General features: G+C 39.7%; 1 protein-coding gene across 2 annotated transcripts; it reads left to right on the top strand.

Moving 5' to 3' along the window:
- The first annotated feature begins 599 nt into the window (after positions 1–599).
- Positions 600–15,007, top strand: gigyf1b (GRB10 interacting GYF protein 1b). 2 transcript variants are annotated; one of them, XM_056247827.1, is made up of 25 exons: positions 600–869; positions 2,474–2,924; positions 3,057–3,120; positions 3,702–3,831; positions 3,976–4,071; positions 4,209–4,323; positions 4,776–4,878; positions 4,981–5,174; positions 5,257–5,474; positions 7,023–7,128; positions 7,334–7,489; positions 7,579–7,703; positions 7,780–8,011; positions 8,100–8,266; positions 10,000–10,097; positions 10,184–10,281; positions 10,376–10,449; positions 12,102–12,236; positions 12,318–12,515; positions 12,652–12,833; positions 12,912–13,069; positions 13,163–13,326; positions 13,406–13,450; positions 13,580–13,691; positions 14,051–15,007. In XM_056247827.1, exons 3-25 carry the CDS (start codon positions 3,086–3,088, stop codon positions 14,098–14,100), a joined length of 2,991 nt encoding a protein of 996 aa, XP_056103802.1. In that variant the 5' UTR covers positions 600–869; positions 2,474–2,924; positions 3,057–3,085; the 3' UTR covers positions 14,101–15,007. The 2 variants fall into 2 exon arrangements, with proteins under 2 accessions (XP_056103802.1, XP_056103801.1); XM_056247826.1 differs by having other exon boundaries at positions 12,315–12,515.
- The last annotated feature ends 1,019 nt before the right edge of the window (positions 15,008–16,026 follow it).

The following is a 16,026-nucleotide window of genomic DNA, read 5'->3' as shown; positions in this document are numbered from 1 at the left end:
TTTGAAATTCCACTATTTATTTAAGAATTCATTAATGTATTCTTAAATGCTGTTTTTTTTGCAAATCCCTTTTTAAAAAGAATAAATATTTTTTTATATAATTGCTTTTATTCTCTTTAAAAATGAATTACGTTGCTATTGTACTTTACTTTGCAATGTTTGTTTTAATTAATTAATTCAGTTAAATTAATTGCATTAATTAATTGGTAAGCAAATGTATTAATGCCTATTTTTATTGTACGATTGGTTATTCATTAAATGCTTTATTACTATTTCCATGACACTTGTGGTCCTTCATACACTTGTTCTCTAATGTTGTGTTTTTGTTATCCTAATCGCAGTTTTGCTAATATAAAAAAGTCATGCAACATACAGCAAAAGCCATGACAAAAAAATAATAATAGTATTAATTATTAAAATATAATAATAATTATAAAACAAAACAACAACAAAAAACATGTCTATCCAGTGATTGTGCAGCCCACTGCCAGTGGATGGCAGTAATGCGCTGTTGTAGTTTTCTACCCGCCGTCAGTCAAAAAAGAAGAAGAAGAACTTCGCGGTTCATTGGATGAATTTCTCACGTGGTTCATGTCCAACAGCCATTTTTGTAAAACACAAACAACAAGACGACCGAGCGAGACAGAAAAACTCATTGCGACCGTTGCAGATACGGGAAAATAGCTATTCAATTAAACATCGAAACTCACACAAGACAAGTGATCAAAACGGAGACATACCAGTTCAAACCACCGGTTACTGCAAAGCACGAACGTGCAAAAGGAGTGAGTTCTTTAAAGAAAATCCAACTCCGGAGAAAACAGTGGTTGGCTAGTTTAGCTTAGCTGGCCAGCAGGCTCGCAGAAAAGGTGCGTGCTAAATCCTTTTCTACTTCTCAGTGGGTAGCGTGCTTTGTGTGTTGGTTGGTGAAATCACATTTGGGTGGTAATCGCACATCTATGTGGTTCGAGCTAATCGACAGTATCAGATGGCTCGTAGTGGAGAGTGGAGTAACGTTAGTGAAGGCCTGCAGCGAGGGCGCAACGCGAGCATATTTCAGACTTTTCCGCTGCGGTTCCTTCTCCTGGTCTTCTTTAAACCTCTCAGACTTATTTCGCTGATTATAATTAGATTACTTCTTAACCTTCACTAGAAAGCGTCTCTCAGGCTCAACCGTGTTGCATAACTGCACTGGGTTGAGCTGGGAGTGTTGCTTCTGGAGTTATGATTGTAGTTTGGAAAGTTTGTTGATGTTGAGCTATTTTATTTAGTCCCCCTTTTGGCTTATAAAAATGTTATTTAGTTCATTAAATCCCACCTGTAAAAGTTGTTGTTTTGACCGTTTTCATCTATAATGAATGTGCTGACTGACTTGATTTTGTGCACATTTTTTACACGTTTTGTTTCAATAGTTTAATGATCAGAGGTGTTTAATTCCTGTTGCTCTTCTTTAATGTGTGCATGATACATTTACATTAAACATGTTCAGTGCAGCTAAAACTACCATAATTGGTGCATATTTATGGTCTCTACTACTACTAAAGTTTAAATTCAGTCAGGGTAACAATACTTGTCAGTTTTTTTGATACACATTCTAAAATTGTAGATTTGATTGTTGTCATAAACGAAGTAAAAGGAAAATATGCATTTAAATGTCATTGCCGACAAAATAGCCTGTCAGTAAAATATTATACCGGTAGCTAAATTGTGACTGTTTGCAACTAGTAGGTCTTTTTGAGAAACTGAGAAGTCTTTCACTCTTGTTGTTTATTTGCGTTCATTTACCTGTGAAAAATCTGGGATTTTTGGTGGTGAAAAGCAGTATGTTTTATTTGAATGGTAAAATTAATGATATATATATGTATATAAAACATAGTGTATAATTAAGTTTCAATATTGTGTGTGATTGTTGTCTACTTAAATAGTCCTGTGATCAGTGTTATGTTTTAACTTAAAACTATTAAAATAATTGTTGAAATAAAGCTGAAAATATCTAAATATATTAAATGGAAAAAACTTTAATGAAAATGAAAAATGTTAAACTGAAAATGAGCTTAAGTTGATGTACTTACTAAAATGGACAAAAAACTTTTGTTTTTTTTGCTACAATTGATTAAAATATATGAAAATAAATGTTACTGTAAAGTGTTATAATAGTATTCATATATTATACATAACACTGCCTGTGGTGTGATTTAAATTAGTTTTGTTAATCTGTCCATGAAGCCATACAAACTTTATGCATAACAATTGCAAAAATGTTATTGAAAATGGTTTTATATGATGTACAACAGTTCACTGCTTGGAAGTGAATGAACATTATCATTGCTTGAAACTACTGAAAAGTGAATTTGATCATTTGAATAGAACTATCCTGATTCTGTCTTTTTAAGCCAGCATGTCACTTGCATTTCATGATTTATATTTGCATTATAAGCAGTGAGTTTTACTCTGTATTTTTTTCTGTCTGCAGGTGTGAGAAGTTGGGAGCTGAAGGCTTGCCTATGTAAAAAGAATTCACAAAAATACAGAATATAAATAAAAGAGATCAAGAGAGGAGAGTTACCCAGCAATAGTCAGTTACAGCATTACAAACTGCCCTGAAAGTTTTTTTCCAACAGCAGTTGCTGTTTACGCTGCCACAAATTCTTAATCGGTGTGTTTTTTTCTCTCTGAAGTGTTTTCAATTTGCTGAATCTTTTTTTTTTAAAGATCTATAGTTACTGGCACATTAGGGTGTGTGCCATCTTTTGGAGCTCTTATATCTGGCTAGATATTCATCAGCCTTTATCTACCTAAAACTGGCAGCTATAATAATATTAATACAGAGTTTAGAATTACCAAGTCCACCTCAGCACACAGAACCACAGCATTCCTGTCCCCCCGTTTATCCTGGTCCTTTACAGTCCTGTTCTTTGGACGTGGTAAGCACTCCCCCTTCCCCGTGACGTGCTTTTTTTTATTGTTTTATATTAATAACGTCTTATATTATGATGTGTGTATGCTGATTGATAAATGAGACTCAGAAACCTCAGTGTTTTGTCATTTAATAACAGAACCCTTGAGCCCTCTGGACACACAGAATATGACTGCTGAGACACTTAACTTCGGTCCAGAATGGTAATGTATGCATGACAGATTGTAGCCTATAACTTTTTCAGTTACCAACCCTTTGGCTCGAAACTCACCAACACTAATGTTTACTTGCGTTTGGCACTTGCAGAGTGTTTTTGCACTTCACACCACAAGCATGTACTTTTTTTGCACTTGGATGATTGAGAGATAAAGATTTAGACTTGTTGGCAGTATGTTTGAGGAACACACTTCTTCCATTGATCTGATCTAAGTTCTAACTAATGCAGCACAGCTAGAAACATGACTGAGGTACATGAAGTTACAATTGTTTTACCCCGTTAAACAAGTTTAAAAATGTGCTGGGTAATCTGATTTTCTTACTGCCACATTCTATTGTAGATGAAAAATACATTTCTGGCTTCCTCCAAAAGTGTCAGCAGGAGGAAACAGATGTTTCCTCTGAGTAAACTAATATTTATTTATTTTTTTACTTTTAATTTAGATAATTAAAAAAAAAAAGATCAATCTCTCCTCTCGTTTTCTGCTTATACACAATCTTGAATCCAGAATAATTCTTTGTTTAAATGGGTGATGGAAATAGTCATGACAGTGTGTGCTTTCTTCAGGCTGCGTGCACTATCAAGAGGGGGGAGTGTGACGTCCCCTCCCCCTTCTCCTGCAATGCCAAAGTCCAAGTTGGCCGACTACCGCTATGGCCGCGAGGAGATGTTAGCACTTTATGTCAAAGATAACAAGGTGAGTGACTCAAGCCACCTGCAGTAAAAGTCAAATCAATTAAACTGCACAGGCCGCATCTATAACTCAAGGTTTTTTCCTTTATAGTAGTCAATAAGTGTTTGTCAATTACATACTTAACTGAGATTTGGTTTGTGTGTTAAGATCCCTGAGGACATGCAGGATAAGGAGTTTGCTGCTATCCTGCAGGATGAGCCTCAGCAACCGTTGGCCTTGGTTCCCCTGACTGAGGAGGAACAGGTGAGTCTTCACTTCTCTGCCTTCACTGATGCATCTTGTAATTGTCACAAGAATCGAATTTCTTTGGATAAACATGAATAATATTGTTCATTGTAAATATATCAGTCATCGTTTTGATTGAGTTTTTCACCTTTCAGAGAAACTTCTCCATGTCCGTGAACAGTGTGGCTGTGCTAAGGCTTATGGGTAAAGGAGGCGGCGCTGTACCAACAGGTGTAGCTAGAGGGCGTGGAAGCACTCGAGGAGGTCGAGGTGGGTTGTGACCATTGGTGTGAGTTTGGAACAGGACTATCTGGTTAGCTGAAGTGGCGAGTGCTTAGAAAAACTTTGAAAATGGTCATTGTTTTTCCAAGTGCAGAAATTACATTATTTATTTATAAAATAATTTCTGTATGGACATGAGTGTAAAATTAATTAGATTTTTTGTGTGTGTGTGTGTCTGTATGTGTGACTACAATGAAGATCGTCTTTCCAGCTACATAAGTTTCTTTATAAAAACATTTTTATATATATAATTACAAAGAAATGTCAAGGTCACATTCCACCTCTTCCCAAGAAATGTATTATATAATATGTAATATATATATATATATATATATATATATATATATATATATATATATATATATATTAGTTTATTTATTTATATTGTTAATAGAAGACTATTTAAGAATACTTAGTAATAATCTTTTGTTTTTCTGTAGGGAGAGGCAGAGGAGAAGGCGTATTCTACCAAAGAAGTGTGGATGAAGAGGTTGGGTTTGGCCGAGGACGAGAGATGCACCGCAGCCAGAGCTGGGATGACAGGTGGGTTTTACAGTCATTTGTATATTTGTAAGTGAAATATACAGTGCATATAAGTGAGATGTTCTCTTGTGCTGATCATTAATCTAATATTTTCTGTTTTAGAGGCGAGCGGCGCTTTGAGAAGCCCTTGAGGCGTGAAGGTGGGCGTGGTGGATTTGAGGAGGGCGGAGCAGTAAGCAGGAAGGACTATACACGCTCAGACAGCGATAACTGGCGGACGCTCAGAGAGGAGGCGGAGGAAGATGATGGGACAGATCCTGGGGGAAGCTGGAGGATTGCCGGATGTCGTCGTGAAGGTACATTCACTTGTTAATTTTTCAATAAATTCATTTGTATTATTTTATTTCTTTGTTTAAACTTGTCTTCTCTCTCATCTAGACGGGGGTCCTCGTTCCGCAGGTTGGCGGGATCATGCCAGTGGGGACGGCCGTCGTAGGAAGTTTGACTTTGACTTCCGAGATGGAGAAGGTGGACGGAGAAGGGCTGGAAGTGAGGGAGGAGAGGAAGATCGAGATGGCCTGCCTGAGTGGTGCACTGATGAAGAAGAGGGGGAGATGGGAACCTTTGATTCTTCTGGGGCCTTCATGTGCATCAAGGTTTGCTTGTGATTTAGGGCGACACTTCAAATACTATTTTGTTAAATTAAAGTTAAAGTAACAACAGGTAACTTTTCAACCTTCATAATATATTTCCAAGTCTCTTGTGATGGTACATCGACTTACAATAGGTTGAATGACACGTCTGCCATAGCCTGACGGGGTCTGTAGCGTTTTTAATCGTACTTTTAAACTTCGGGTTTCGGGTAGTAACCGGCGAACAAAGAGAACTACAAAATTCGACTGCTTTACGGCATATACGTCACTTCCACCACCACCCCCACTTCCTTAAAATCGGACTTGCGAGCCAAATGTTATAGTCATGGCCGAAGCAGCACAGAAAAACAAGAAAGCAAAGGTTTTATCGGAGCAAAGCAAAAAGAGAAAAAGAGAAAGTGATCGCGTTAAAGGCAGAACGAGGATCAACATTGCAGAGCTGCCAACTCTCACGCATTGGCCGTGAGACACCCGCATTTGATTGGTTTCACACGCTCACACGTACGCCACACCCCCGGTTTCTCACGCTAAATTGTCAACCCGGTCGGTCAAATCCCTGAAAGATGAGTTTATCTATAGATCTACCTGTTGAGCCACTCGTGATCGACAAGTTATACCGCAAATTAGTTCAAATCTCCCGGAATCTAGAGCGAGCGCGCACGCGAGACAGAGACTGTGCTCCAACACGCGCGGACGGCAGAGAGAGAAAGCGAGCGAGAGACCTTGCGTGTGCAGGGAGCATCGAACCCCCCATCGAAAAAAGAATGCCTCTCTCTAACCTCTCTAATTCGCTAGAGTAGTAACGAAATATCAATCTGGTAGCTAGTAAACGATATTCTAGTTTTTGATGGTTAGCTATCGCTAGTATTCTCGTTCTGATTTGAACTTTGCAATCGATGAAATGCAAATAGCAAATGTTTGACCTAAAAAGTGTAGTCTACTCAACATGTACAAAGAAAGGAGGAAGATTATTAATAAAATCATATTTTAGGATACCTAACATGTCTGTGATATTTGTTTATTTGTCTTGCCTCAAGCTATAATGCAAATCGATTTGTAAAATTTGCAGATTCATTTATGGTAGCTTGATATTATAATATTGACGATATATGGTTATTATCAACCACTCAAACATTGCATTGAAGTATCATATAGATCCAGTAAAACGGTAACCAATAGACTAGGCTACTATAATGACGCTGGCTTGTAAACGTGAGCATCGCGATCATTTGTCGTTAGAAAAAAAATAAAACCCATGAAATTATATTCATATGACATGCTGAAATATATGCCACTGTACCTGGGATGAAGACATTTCACACGCGACGCAAGCAGAACACCTGCATGTGACCTCCTCCTACAGTGTTCAGGGCTATCCTGGTTGTCAACAATTGCACGTGCATGTAGGATGACAGAGTTTACGACAGTAGTAGAGGACAATACTGTTTCCCAACTGTAGGGGGAGCCCGAGAGCAAAAAACTACCTGTTGTTACTTTAAGATGCATTCTTAAGTAAAAAATGTATTAAATGAGGTTTGTGTGACCCTTCAGAAAAGCTCCAGAGATCCAATCCCCGAAGACCAGGAACTGGAATTTGAGGCTCTGGAGGAGGAAGATGAGAGTAGTCAGGAGAAGACAGACAGCCCTGCTGATAAACGTAAGAAAACGCATAGTATTTCAGAAGCTCATTTGATGTGATCCAGTATGTAGCATATTTAACAGAATTTGGATGTTGCCCTCTATTCTGCATCATCTGACCAAGATTAGCATTAAACCATTCGCGTCTTCCATTTCTCATGCTGAAATGTTTTCTCACTTTTTTTTTTTTAACAGTTTTCTAAATTTGTCTCTTCTTATTTTAGCTGAAGAGTGTGAGGCAACAGCTGTGTGGGATGGAGACAGGAAGTCATCATCTCCTCATGCTGTGTCTGCTCCTGCTCCTGTGCACCCTTCAGAGCAAGAGACTCCCAAACCCATAGCCCCTCCTCCCTTCAAACCTGCACCCCAGCCAGCTAAAGGTACACTCTCCTTTCTTTTGCTTTGACTTTTTCCTTTTTGTATCAAGAACTTGCAATGTAACACACTAACACTGCGTTTGTTCTTATAGATGCAGCTTTAGTTGGCACCACACCTCAGATGAAGAGCTCCTTTCCTCCCTCAAACACTGGTTCTGACCGTCCAACAGTTGGGGGAGACACCGAGGAGGAAGATGGCATGAAGCACCTTCAGCAGGTCAGTGTTGCTTATTTTTGTTGCTCTGCATTCTTACGATAGAAGCGTAAAGTAAAAAAAGATCTGTCTTTTAAAGGAGGCTGAGAAGATGGTGGCGTCTCTGCAAGACACGTCCCTTGAAGAGGAATGTTTCACTCAAGCTCTTCAGGAGAGCCACATCAACGTGGCACACACTCACAATCACCCGAATCCCCACACACACTCTCACTCAACCCCACACACTCTCCCGCACTCCGCTAGCGCTCTGCCCCTTTCCCACGAATCCGCAATGAAGTGGTTCTACAAAGACCCTCAAGGGGAGATTCAAGGTAATGCTCACTACCACATCAGTGATCATAAGTGGAGGTTTTTATTACAGCTTAAAATGTTGAGCTGTCTTGGTTGTCTCTCTATCAGGTCCATTCACTACAGTGGAGATGTGTGAGTGGTATCAAGCGGGGTATTTCGCCATTAACCTGCTAGTCAAACGTGGCTGTGATGAGGGATTTCAGCCCTTGGGCGAAGTTATCAAGATGTGGGGACGTGTGCCTTTCTCTCCTGGCCCCTCCCCTCCTCCGCTTCTGGTGAGAACCAGTGAATTATTCCAAAAAAGAGTTTCATGAAACTTTGTGTCATGTATTAGCAATAAGCCACTCCAAACCAATTAACATTTTTTAACCCTGTAATGCTGACATATGAAATAGTAGTCTGAATTTTCTTTTCTTTCTTTAAATGGAACTGTTTTTTGAACCTTTAGACAAAATGCTTTTTTTTAGTATGTTATTTGATACATCAGGCTTTTATGGCTCATTTAGTATGGTATAAGATAATATGGAGCTAATACTCTAGTAGAAAAAAATAACATCAGTTTTAGTCAGAGGCCCAAACTGAGCAAAAATCTGCAAAGTGGTGCAGTTGCTGATATTTTTATGGCCAAAACGTAAGATGAAATTCTGATAGCTTGTAATGTAAATCAATGAGATCTTTATAACAGTATAACAGACTACATATAAAAATCATTGTGGGAAGCGAAACAAATGATGCAATGCGATACAATGATGATTGAGAGAAAACGTTCCTTGATACTCACATTTTTCTATAAAAAAAAAGAATGGATGGATAATCAGGTGGACCTCAGTTGCTTGTCCATCTTGAAATATTACTAATAATATAAATTTTACTCTTACATTTACTTTATAAAAATCGATAAAGATTTCACAGCAAAAAGACACGTGTACCACGACCTAAAGGTGGATCATTTTTAGAATAATACTAAAAGCTTTTACTTGCTTAAAGGGCTCGTACACACCGGGACGAATATCGGCGCGCGTTATTCGTCAGCGTTTTTCAACGCGTTTTTTGTGTTCACACCCAAGCGATTTTCGCTGACGATGAGCCGAGTGAACATGCAAATTCATTCCCTGACATTAGATGGCGCCCATTTGCTCTGCAATACCACTCCATAACATTCTCTTTTATCAAGATTTTTGTAGTCGCTGTCGCGTTTGTCATAGTTCTTTATGTTCCGACACCAACGAGACCAGCAGCTCTACATTGATCTTGCCTTGCATCTTCCTCGTCTTATTTCTTCCCGGCAGTGTAGACGCTACTTGGCGTATATCTTCTTCGCCGTTACGTATGTGTGCTCGGCAAGACCGTTTTGTGTTTGAGTGCCCCCAAGTTGTGTTTTACTGTAACTTCAGAAGCTCCAGACACGTGAGCAAAAGCGGTAATCTCATTGGTCGGATAGTTTTTGACGCGGCGCGTCAAACTAAAAAAACGAACCAGAGATGTTTTTTTTTTTTAAATGACGCTTTTACGCGTGGCGTTTTTCGTGTCGGAGTGCACACTCACATTGGCGCCCTTTGTTTAGTCACGAGGCGTTAAACGTCGGCGAATAACCCACGCGAAATTCGTCCCGGTGTGAACAGGCCTTAAAACGTATAATTTGATCATTTATTGCCCTAGAGATGTGTGTATTCGTTATGATACAGTATGCTTTACAGGGTTATGGACTGTTCTTAAACCCTTAATCATGGTGAAATCAAGCACAGCCTTAGGTTGCTTATTGCTTTTATAAAATACTCAAGTAGTTGTTGGTGCTATAACCTTGTGGGCACTGCTCCGACATATCATAGTAGCATTATTGGGCAACCCAATTTCGGTTCCCATCTCAAGGTTCCTTCCTGTTCCCATATCCTCCTGTCCTTCACCATCATTGCCTTACTGTTCTCCACTATACAAAAAAAAAAAATACTTTAAAATATTAAAGTTGGATAGAAGTACATTTTAGTATTTTTTTTTTCTGTTGCTTTAGGGGAACATGGACCAGGAGCTGTTAAAGAAACAATTAGAACAAGCTGCCACTGCAGCCCTGTACCAACAACTTCAGATGAGATTTCAGCACATTAACCGGTATCAACCCCTTTTGCGATTAATGAATCAGCCGACCAAATATATACATGTGTTTTGGGTTTGTGAGTGATGCGTTTGTGTCTCAGGTGTGGGGAGACTGGGATGCCTGCGATGAACAGGTCCATGTCAGTGCCAGACACCGGGCCCTTGTGGGACATGCCTACCTCAGTCTCTCAGCAGTCAGGTACTACCAGCTGCACTGATGCTTTGTAATAGCCACTTTATTTTGTGAAGTCTTATTTTTCACACCATGGCTTTTCTGGGTTTTTTTTTTTTAGGCGGTGAGACCAGTCTGTGGGACTTAACCATGGGTAACTCCACTCAGGGTCCAACTCTTGAACATTTGCAGAAAGTAGGCAACTTATCTAATCTTCAAATTAAATTGCCATTTAACATATTCTAGAGTTAAGCCGTCAGTCCTGCTAAAGTTTACTGGTTGTGTCTTGATCAAGGGTTCAATGGTGACTAAAGCCCAAAGTATTACTTCAGTTTTGACTTGAACGCTTTGCAAATGAGTACAACCGAGCACTTGTCCTGGACCTTGTCTAGTGTCTGTGCTGTTTATCTACATAAGTTATGACTGACAAAATATCTTTGTACTAGTGCTGTTAATCGCACATTTTACTGTGATTAATCGCTCCTAACATTAAAGGTTTTAATATATTTTTATATTGTAATAAATTTACATTTTAATCTCCAAACTAATGTAGAAACAACATAAAGACAGTATATTTTAAATATTTGTTTAATGGCATCTTATGAATAAAGGCGAGTATCACTGATATCAATACTGCTACTTATGTCTCTATTAAATGTTTTTTCCCCTCACTTTTAGCCATTAATTATAGTCATTCAACATTCCAGTATAATTGAAAGCTATCAATTGTTACATTTATTAGGCTATAAAAAAATAACTTTTAATTTAAGTGAACTTAAAACAATCTTCACATAAATCTGTTCATATTTAGCTGTGCCTTTAATATATCAGGGCTCTGATATTTACAGGCCCTACCAAAATGCACAAAGTTATCGTTGGTTTTGACCGATGTAACCTTGTAAACAGTGACTTAGACAAGCGCTCATCAATGCAGGCTTCTCCAGTAGTCTCCATATCGTCCTTCTTTTTATCCTGACTGTTTTCGACTATGGACAAAGTGTGTTGAGAAAAATCTGTCTGCATGCCGTACAGTATGCGTGTACTATTCTGATGATGCCATTTATGTAAAATGCACTGTACACAAGGGGTTGCACAACTACTGATTTCTCCTAGTCTATTATTTGTCAAAACAATACCGAAGTTAATGGAGTACTTGTGGTTTGTAAAAAAAAAAAAGGACAAAAAAAGGAAAAATGTTTATTAATTGACCAATTTTTCCAACAAATACGTCTCTTACATGTATTGTAAAACAAAAATGTGTTTCATTTAGTATTTTACCAGTTGTAAATTGACACGCAACATTATAACCTTAACATCTGCACCTTTGATGTTGAATAAATGTGCATACACGTATTAATAAAATTGATTTTAACAATTAGCCTAGGGTTATTATACAACATTAGCATCCTCATATACCATTTCACAGGTCTTGAACAGTAAAACAAAAGCAGATCTTTACTCGCATCATACATCTATATTTGAAAAAGACAAAAATAATGTAGTCTATTCGCTGTCATTGTATAACATACTCTCTTTGATCGCGGTCATGGCTAGCTGGTTTGCGTTAAGAAAAACAAGCTTGTCGATATGTAGTTATGGTTATTGTGTGCTTGAGTACTTAATGGCTTCTGACAATGCCGACTAGTGGTTGAAGTTGTCAACTACCTTACTAGTTTATGCAAGCCCTACTGTATACATCCCTAGCGTTGATGTAAAAACCAAAGAATGCTTTTGGCCTTAAGCAGGACTGTGACTTCGCCCATTACTCACTCATCTAGGTGATCACATTTCATGTTGAATGTGTAAACTTCACTTTGTGAATTGAGCATGTGCCGCCCATGCGTTAGATCCAGCAGGAGAGGCGTGAAGCTGAACTCAGGGTGAAGCGTGAAGAAGAGGAGAGGAAACGGAGGGAGGAAAAGCGCCGGCAGCAGGAGGAACAGAAGAGGAGAGAGGAGGAGGACCTTTATAGACGAAAACAGGTGAGCGTCCTCTCACACGCTGGGCCACAACTGTTGCACTATGAAATGTTTAATGTCTAACACGTTTGTGTTTTACAGCAGTGCCGTCAGCAGCAGGAGTTGATCATGAAGTTTCTGCAGCAGAGCCAGCAGCAGAGCATGTCAGGGGGCACAGGGTGGAGTGGAAGCCAGGCAGGAGCTCTCTCTCTGGGCAAAGCTTCAGGAAAGAGCTTGGGACTCCTGGAGTTGGAGGCAGAGAGACTTCTCAAACAGCAGCAGCAGCAGAGAGCACAGCAAAGGGTAAAAACATCTTGACATCCACATGAGCAGTTGAAATCTGTCTTCCTTGTATTAGTTACTGTTATTTTAGTTATCCACTTGCTGTTAGAAGGAAATAGTTTCTTCTGCTCTAACTCTTCATGTGTGTTTCAATCAGCATGGAGGTTTGACAATGGGTCAGTGGAGTGATGGGCCAGCTGGGATGTGGTCAGGATCTAGTATGGAAGGGAAGGTCGGAGGCGGAAACCCTGCTATGGGCATGTGGGACGAGGCCATGAAGAACCAGGCCAGCCATCGCAACATTGGCCTGAAGAACAGCCGCAGCAGTCCCTCTCTCAGGTACACAAATTTGCACTCACACATTTAAACCAATGTTTTTGCACGCAGTGTTCACCTCAAATGTGTCCGTGTTCTCAGTGACCAGTACTTGCTTAATCGGCGTAAGCGTACTGATGACGAGGACAGGCTTCTGAAGCTTCTTCAAGGGATGAAACCTCAGGATGGGTTCACCACTTGGTGTGAACAGATGCTTCATGCTCTCAACAGTTCTGCAAATAACTCCTCTTCACTAGATGGTAACTGTCACATTTGTTGTTTGCTTCTCTTCCTGCTCTCTACTTCAAGAGGAACTGAAATTAGCATTCTTATGCCTATATTTGTCTCTGTAGTGCCCACCATTGTGGCATATCTGAAGGAAGTAGAGTCTCCGTATGAAGTTAATGACTTTATCCGCATTTATCTGGGCGATACCATTGAAGCCAAAGAGTTTGCCAAGCAGTTCCTGGAGCGCCGTGCCAAACAGAAAGCAAACCACCAGAGACAACAGCAGCAGGTTTCTAAATATCAATTTTTATTTTGTGTGTCGTCTTTTTATGCATGCAATAGACTTAATGTACTGACATTTTCCACAGCTGTCCAAGGAAGTCTCTGGATTGAACATGAACTTCCCCCTGCAGGTAGAATTTTTAAAAAGACATGCCATAAAATAATCTTCGAAATCAGTAATTATTTTCATACATCTGGATGTATCACTTGCCCTTTTGCTTGTCCATTGTTGTATTCAGTCTTCTGTTTTTTCTCCTCAGTCAATGTTCCAGGCAGCTCACATGAGTAAGGGCAGCAGTGTGTTTGACACTCAGGGAGGAAAAGCGAAGAAAAAGCCTAGCATGATGCTCCACACTGACCCCAGTATCCTCGGTTAGTGTGCATGCTTTCATAAACGCTCACGCACCCCTGCTGGGTTGCATTCAGTTTTACCCGTCAGCATGCATACATTACCTAGAATAACCCTTGCAACTACTGTTGTTTTAATCTGTGCTTTGGCTCCTAGTCAAATTCTTGCTGTCTGGGTCATAGTGAGATCCTCATCTAGAGAGGAGGATCTGTTTACTGATATGCTTATTGAAAAGCGTTTTCTACCCTGCTTCAAGGGGAAAAAAAGTTCAAGGAATGTTTATGAATTAGTCATTAGGATATTCCCAGATGGGACATTTCTTGTAGAAACTTTGAACCCTCAGACCTTTAAACCTCTGTTCTCCTGTTTCCCACCTCCGCAGGCTACTCATTCCTGGGGGGAGGTGAGCTGGAGCAGGTGGAGGATTACTGACCCAACCCGTCTACTTGAGTTTACCTGAGGCCTTAAACCTGGAGCAAATCAGCAGAGGAATGTGCACTGCTCAGTGAGGGAAGGGGTGGGGCAATATTTGTCCACGCCCCCTCTCTCTTTCTCCCTCCTTCTCTCACTCTGCACTGTGAGAGGAGCAGAAGGAGGTTGTTGGGAGGTTCGTGTGAAGAGGAGTTCTTCTTCGGCCTCCCTTCAGTAAAGCACCTTACCTAAACCATTGCACTTTAATGTTTTCATATTTGAAATGGAGTTTTGTCCTTTTTTTACAATGCAAAATGTGTGAATATATTATGTGTAGAATATTTGTATGAGTACACATACGAGAGGTAGGAACGGAGTGGTTTCCGCCGCATCGAACACGGAGGTTGAGAAACGTTCTTAGGGGAGATTAGTCGAGCGTCTCTCCTAACAGACAAACACTGTTGTATTTTTTTATGTTCTTGGTAAAGCTATAGAAATATGAATTTGAAAACTTGAAGATTTGCACTTGTTTAACAAAAAAGAAAAAGATAAAAAAAAAACGTAGGATAGGTTATGAGGATTTTTGTGTGTGCGTAAGAGATGAAGTCTGCACAAATTTTATTGCTTAACAACCTGTATAAAACAAATGCCATGCTTTTATTTTGTTCAACACAATTTTTGTATTTCATTGAGCATGTGTGCTAAATTGTGTGTGTGTGAATGGGCAGAAGAAGTTTGTGCTTTGTTTGTACATAGGCTCTTAAAGAGACCGATAGGACAGTCAAGCATTGCGTTTTTACCCTCCAGTGTTTCAAAGCGTGACTGAGGTGCTGTTTGGCTCTGTTCTAAGAGGGCAACCGGGGTTTGTTTTGTGTATAAATGTAGCTCCTCTGTTGTCTGTCCACAAACTACACTTACATTACATCTCTTCCCCTTCCACTCATTCTCTGTCCACGATGTGAACTATTGCCTTCTGTCCAGAAAGTGTGTTTGTGTGCGTGTGTGGATTCTGTTGGCTGGTGTTTTGAGACACTCATGAGGGCGCTGTGATCCTGTATGTCAGTTGTTACTTTTTCTTTGCTGTTGAAAAAGGATGAATGAATTATTTTTTTATTGTTCTATACAAAGTATTCGAACTTTATCAGTTGGAGCACTTTCTAGGCTGCTACCTTGTATTTTTGAATAATGTTTTAATTTGTTAGGTTTTTTGCCTCATGAGGATGTTGTATTATGAATGAATGTATTCCAAAACAAACTAACAACAAGGCTTGAGTGTCTCGAGCTAAATGGGACACGCCTCACCATTCGGAATATGCCTGTTATCTGAGGTCAGATTCTGGGAAGCGCATGGCCTGTACTGAGCTTACAGTCTCCGGCTGGTGCTCTTCCAGAACTTTCACGTCACCCGGAGATTGAGTTTGTCTCCCAACATCTTGATGGAACTGTTGTTTTTCCATCTTGTTACTTGCGCTCTTGATAAAGGGCCATCCGCAGTGTGTAGCAGTACATTTTTTTCCTTTGAAAGACATCTATTTCCCCCCCTTCCCCCAATACATTGGTTTTGGGATCGAAATATGTGATGTTTTGCATCAAATGTTTATTCGCCTGAATAGGAAGAGACTGAGGATCAGAACGAAGGACATCGTGGTACTTGATCTGTAGAAAAGAAAAGATTCCTGCTTTAAACGTATTTCACTCTTTATTCTGACTGGAATATATTTTTGTAAAAAAAGACAAAGACTAAAAACAAGCACGGAGAGGATATCAGCACTAACTCGTACGCCATCCTGGAGTGTGGAAAGGAGTGGCAACCAGCTGCATTTAGTGCTACACACAGAGAGACAGAGGGAATACGTGTGGATCTATTTCATCCACACCAAAGGGATGGAGTTTTCTGCATCCTTTGAGCTGCAATCCCCACGGCTCTCTTGCAACACTATCAAATGA

The sequence above is a fragment of the Rhinichthys klamathensis genome, unplaced genomic scaffold (genome assembly GCF_029890125.1).
Source record: "Rhinichthys klamathensis goyatoka isolate OS25496 unplaced genomic scaffold, OSU_Roscu_1.1 h1tg000050l_1, whole genome shotgun sequence".
Classification (NCBI taxonomy): domain Eukaryota; kingdom Metazoa; phylum Chordata; class Actinopteri; order Cypriniformes; family Leuciscidae; genus Rhinichthys; species Rhinichthys klamathensis.
This window is presented reverse-complemented; position numbering and strand designations above follow the sequence as displayed.

Coding starts and splice junctions, on each gene's coding strand:
- gigyf1b (XM_056247826.1), top strand. CDS start 3,086: ATGACTGCTGAGACACTTAACTTCGGTCCAGAATG. Junction 5,175..5,256: donor TGCCGGATGTCGTCGTGAAG/GTACATTCACTT, acceptor TCTCTCATCTAG/ACGGGGGTCCTCGTTCCGCA. Junction 10,450..12,101: donor CTCTTGAACATTTGCAGAAA/GTAGGCAACTTA, acceptor CCCATGCGTTAG/ATCCAGCAGGAGAGGCGTGA.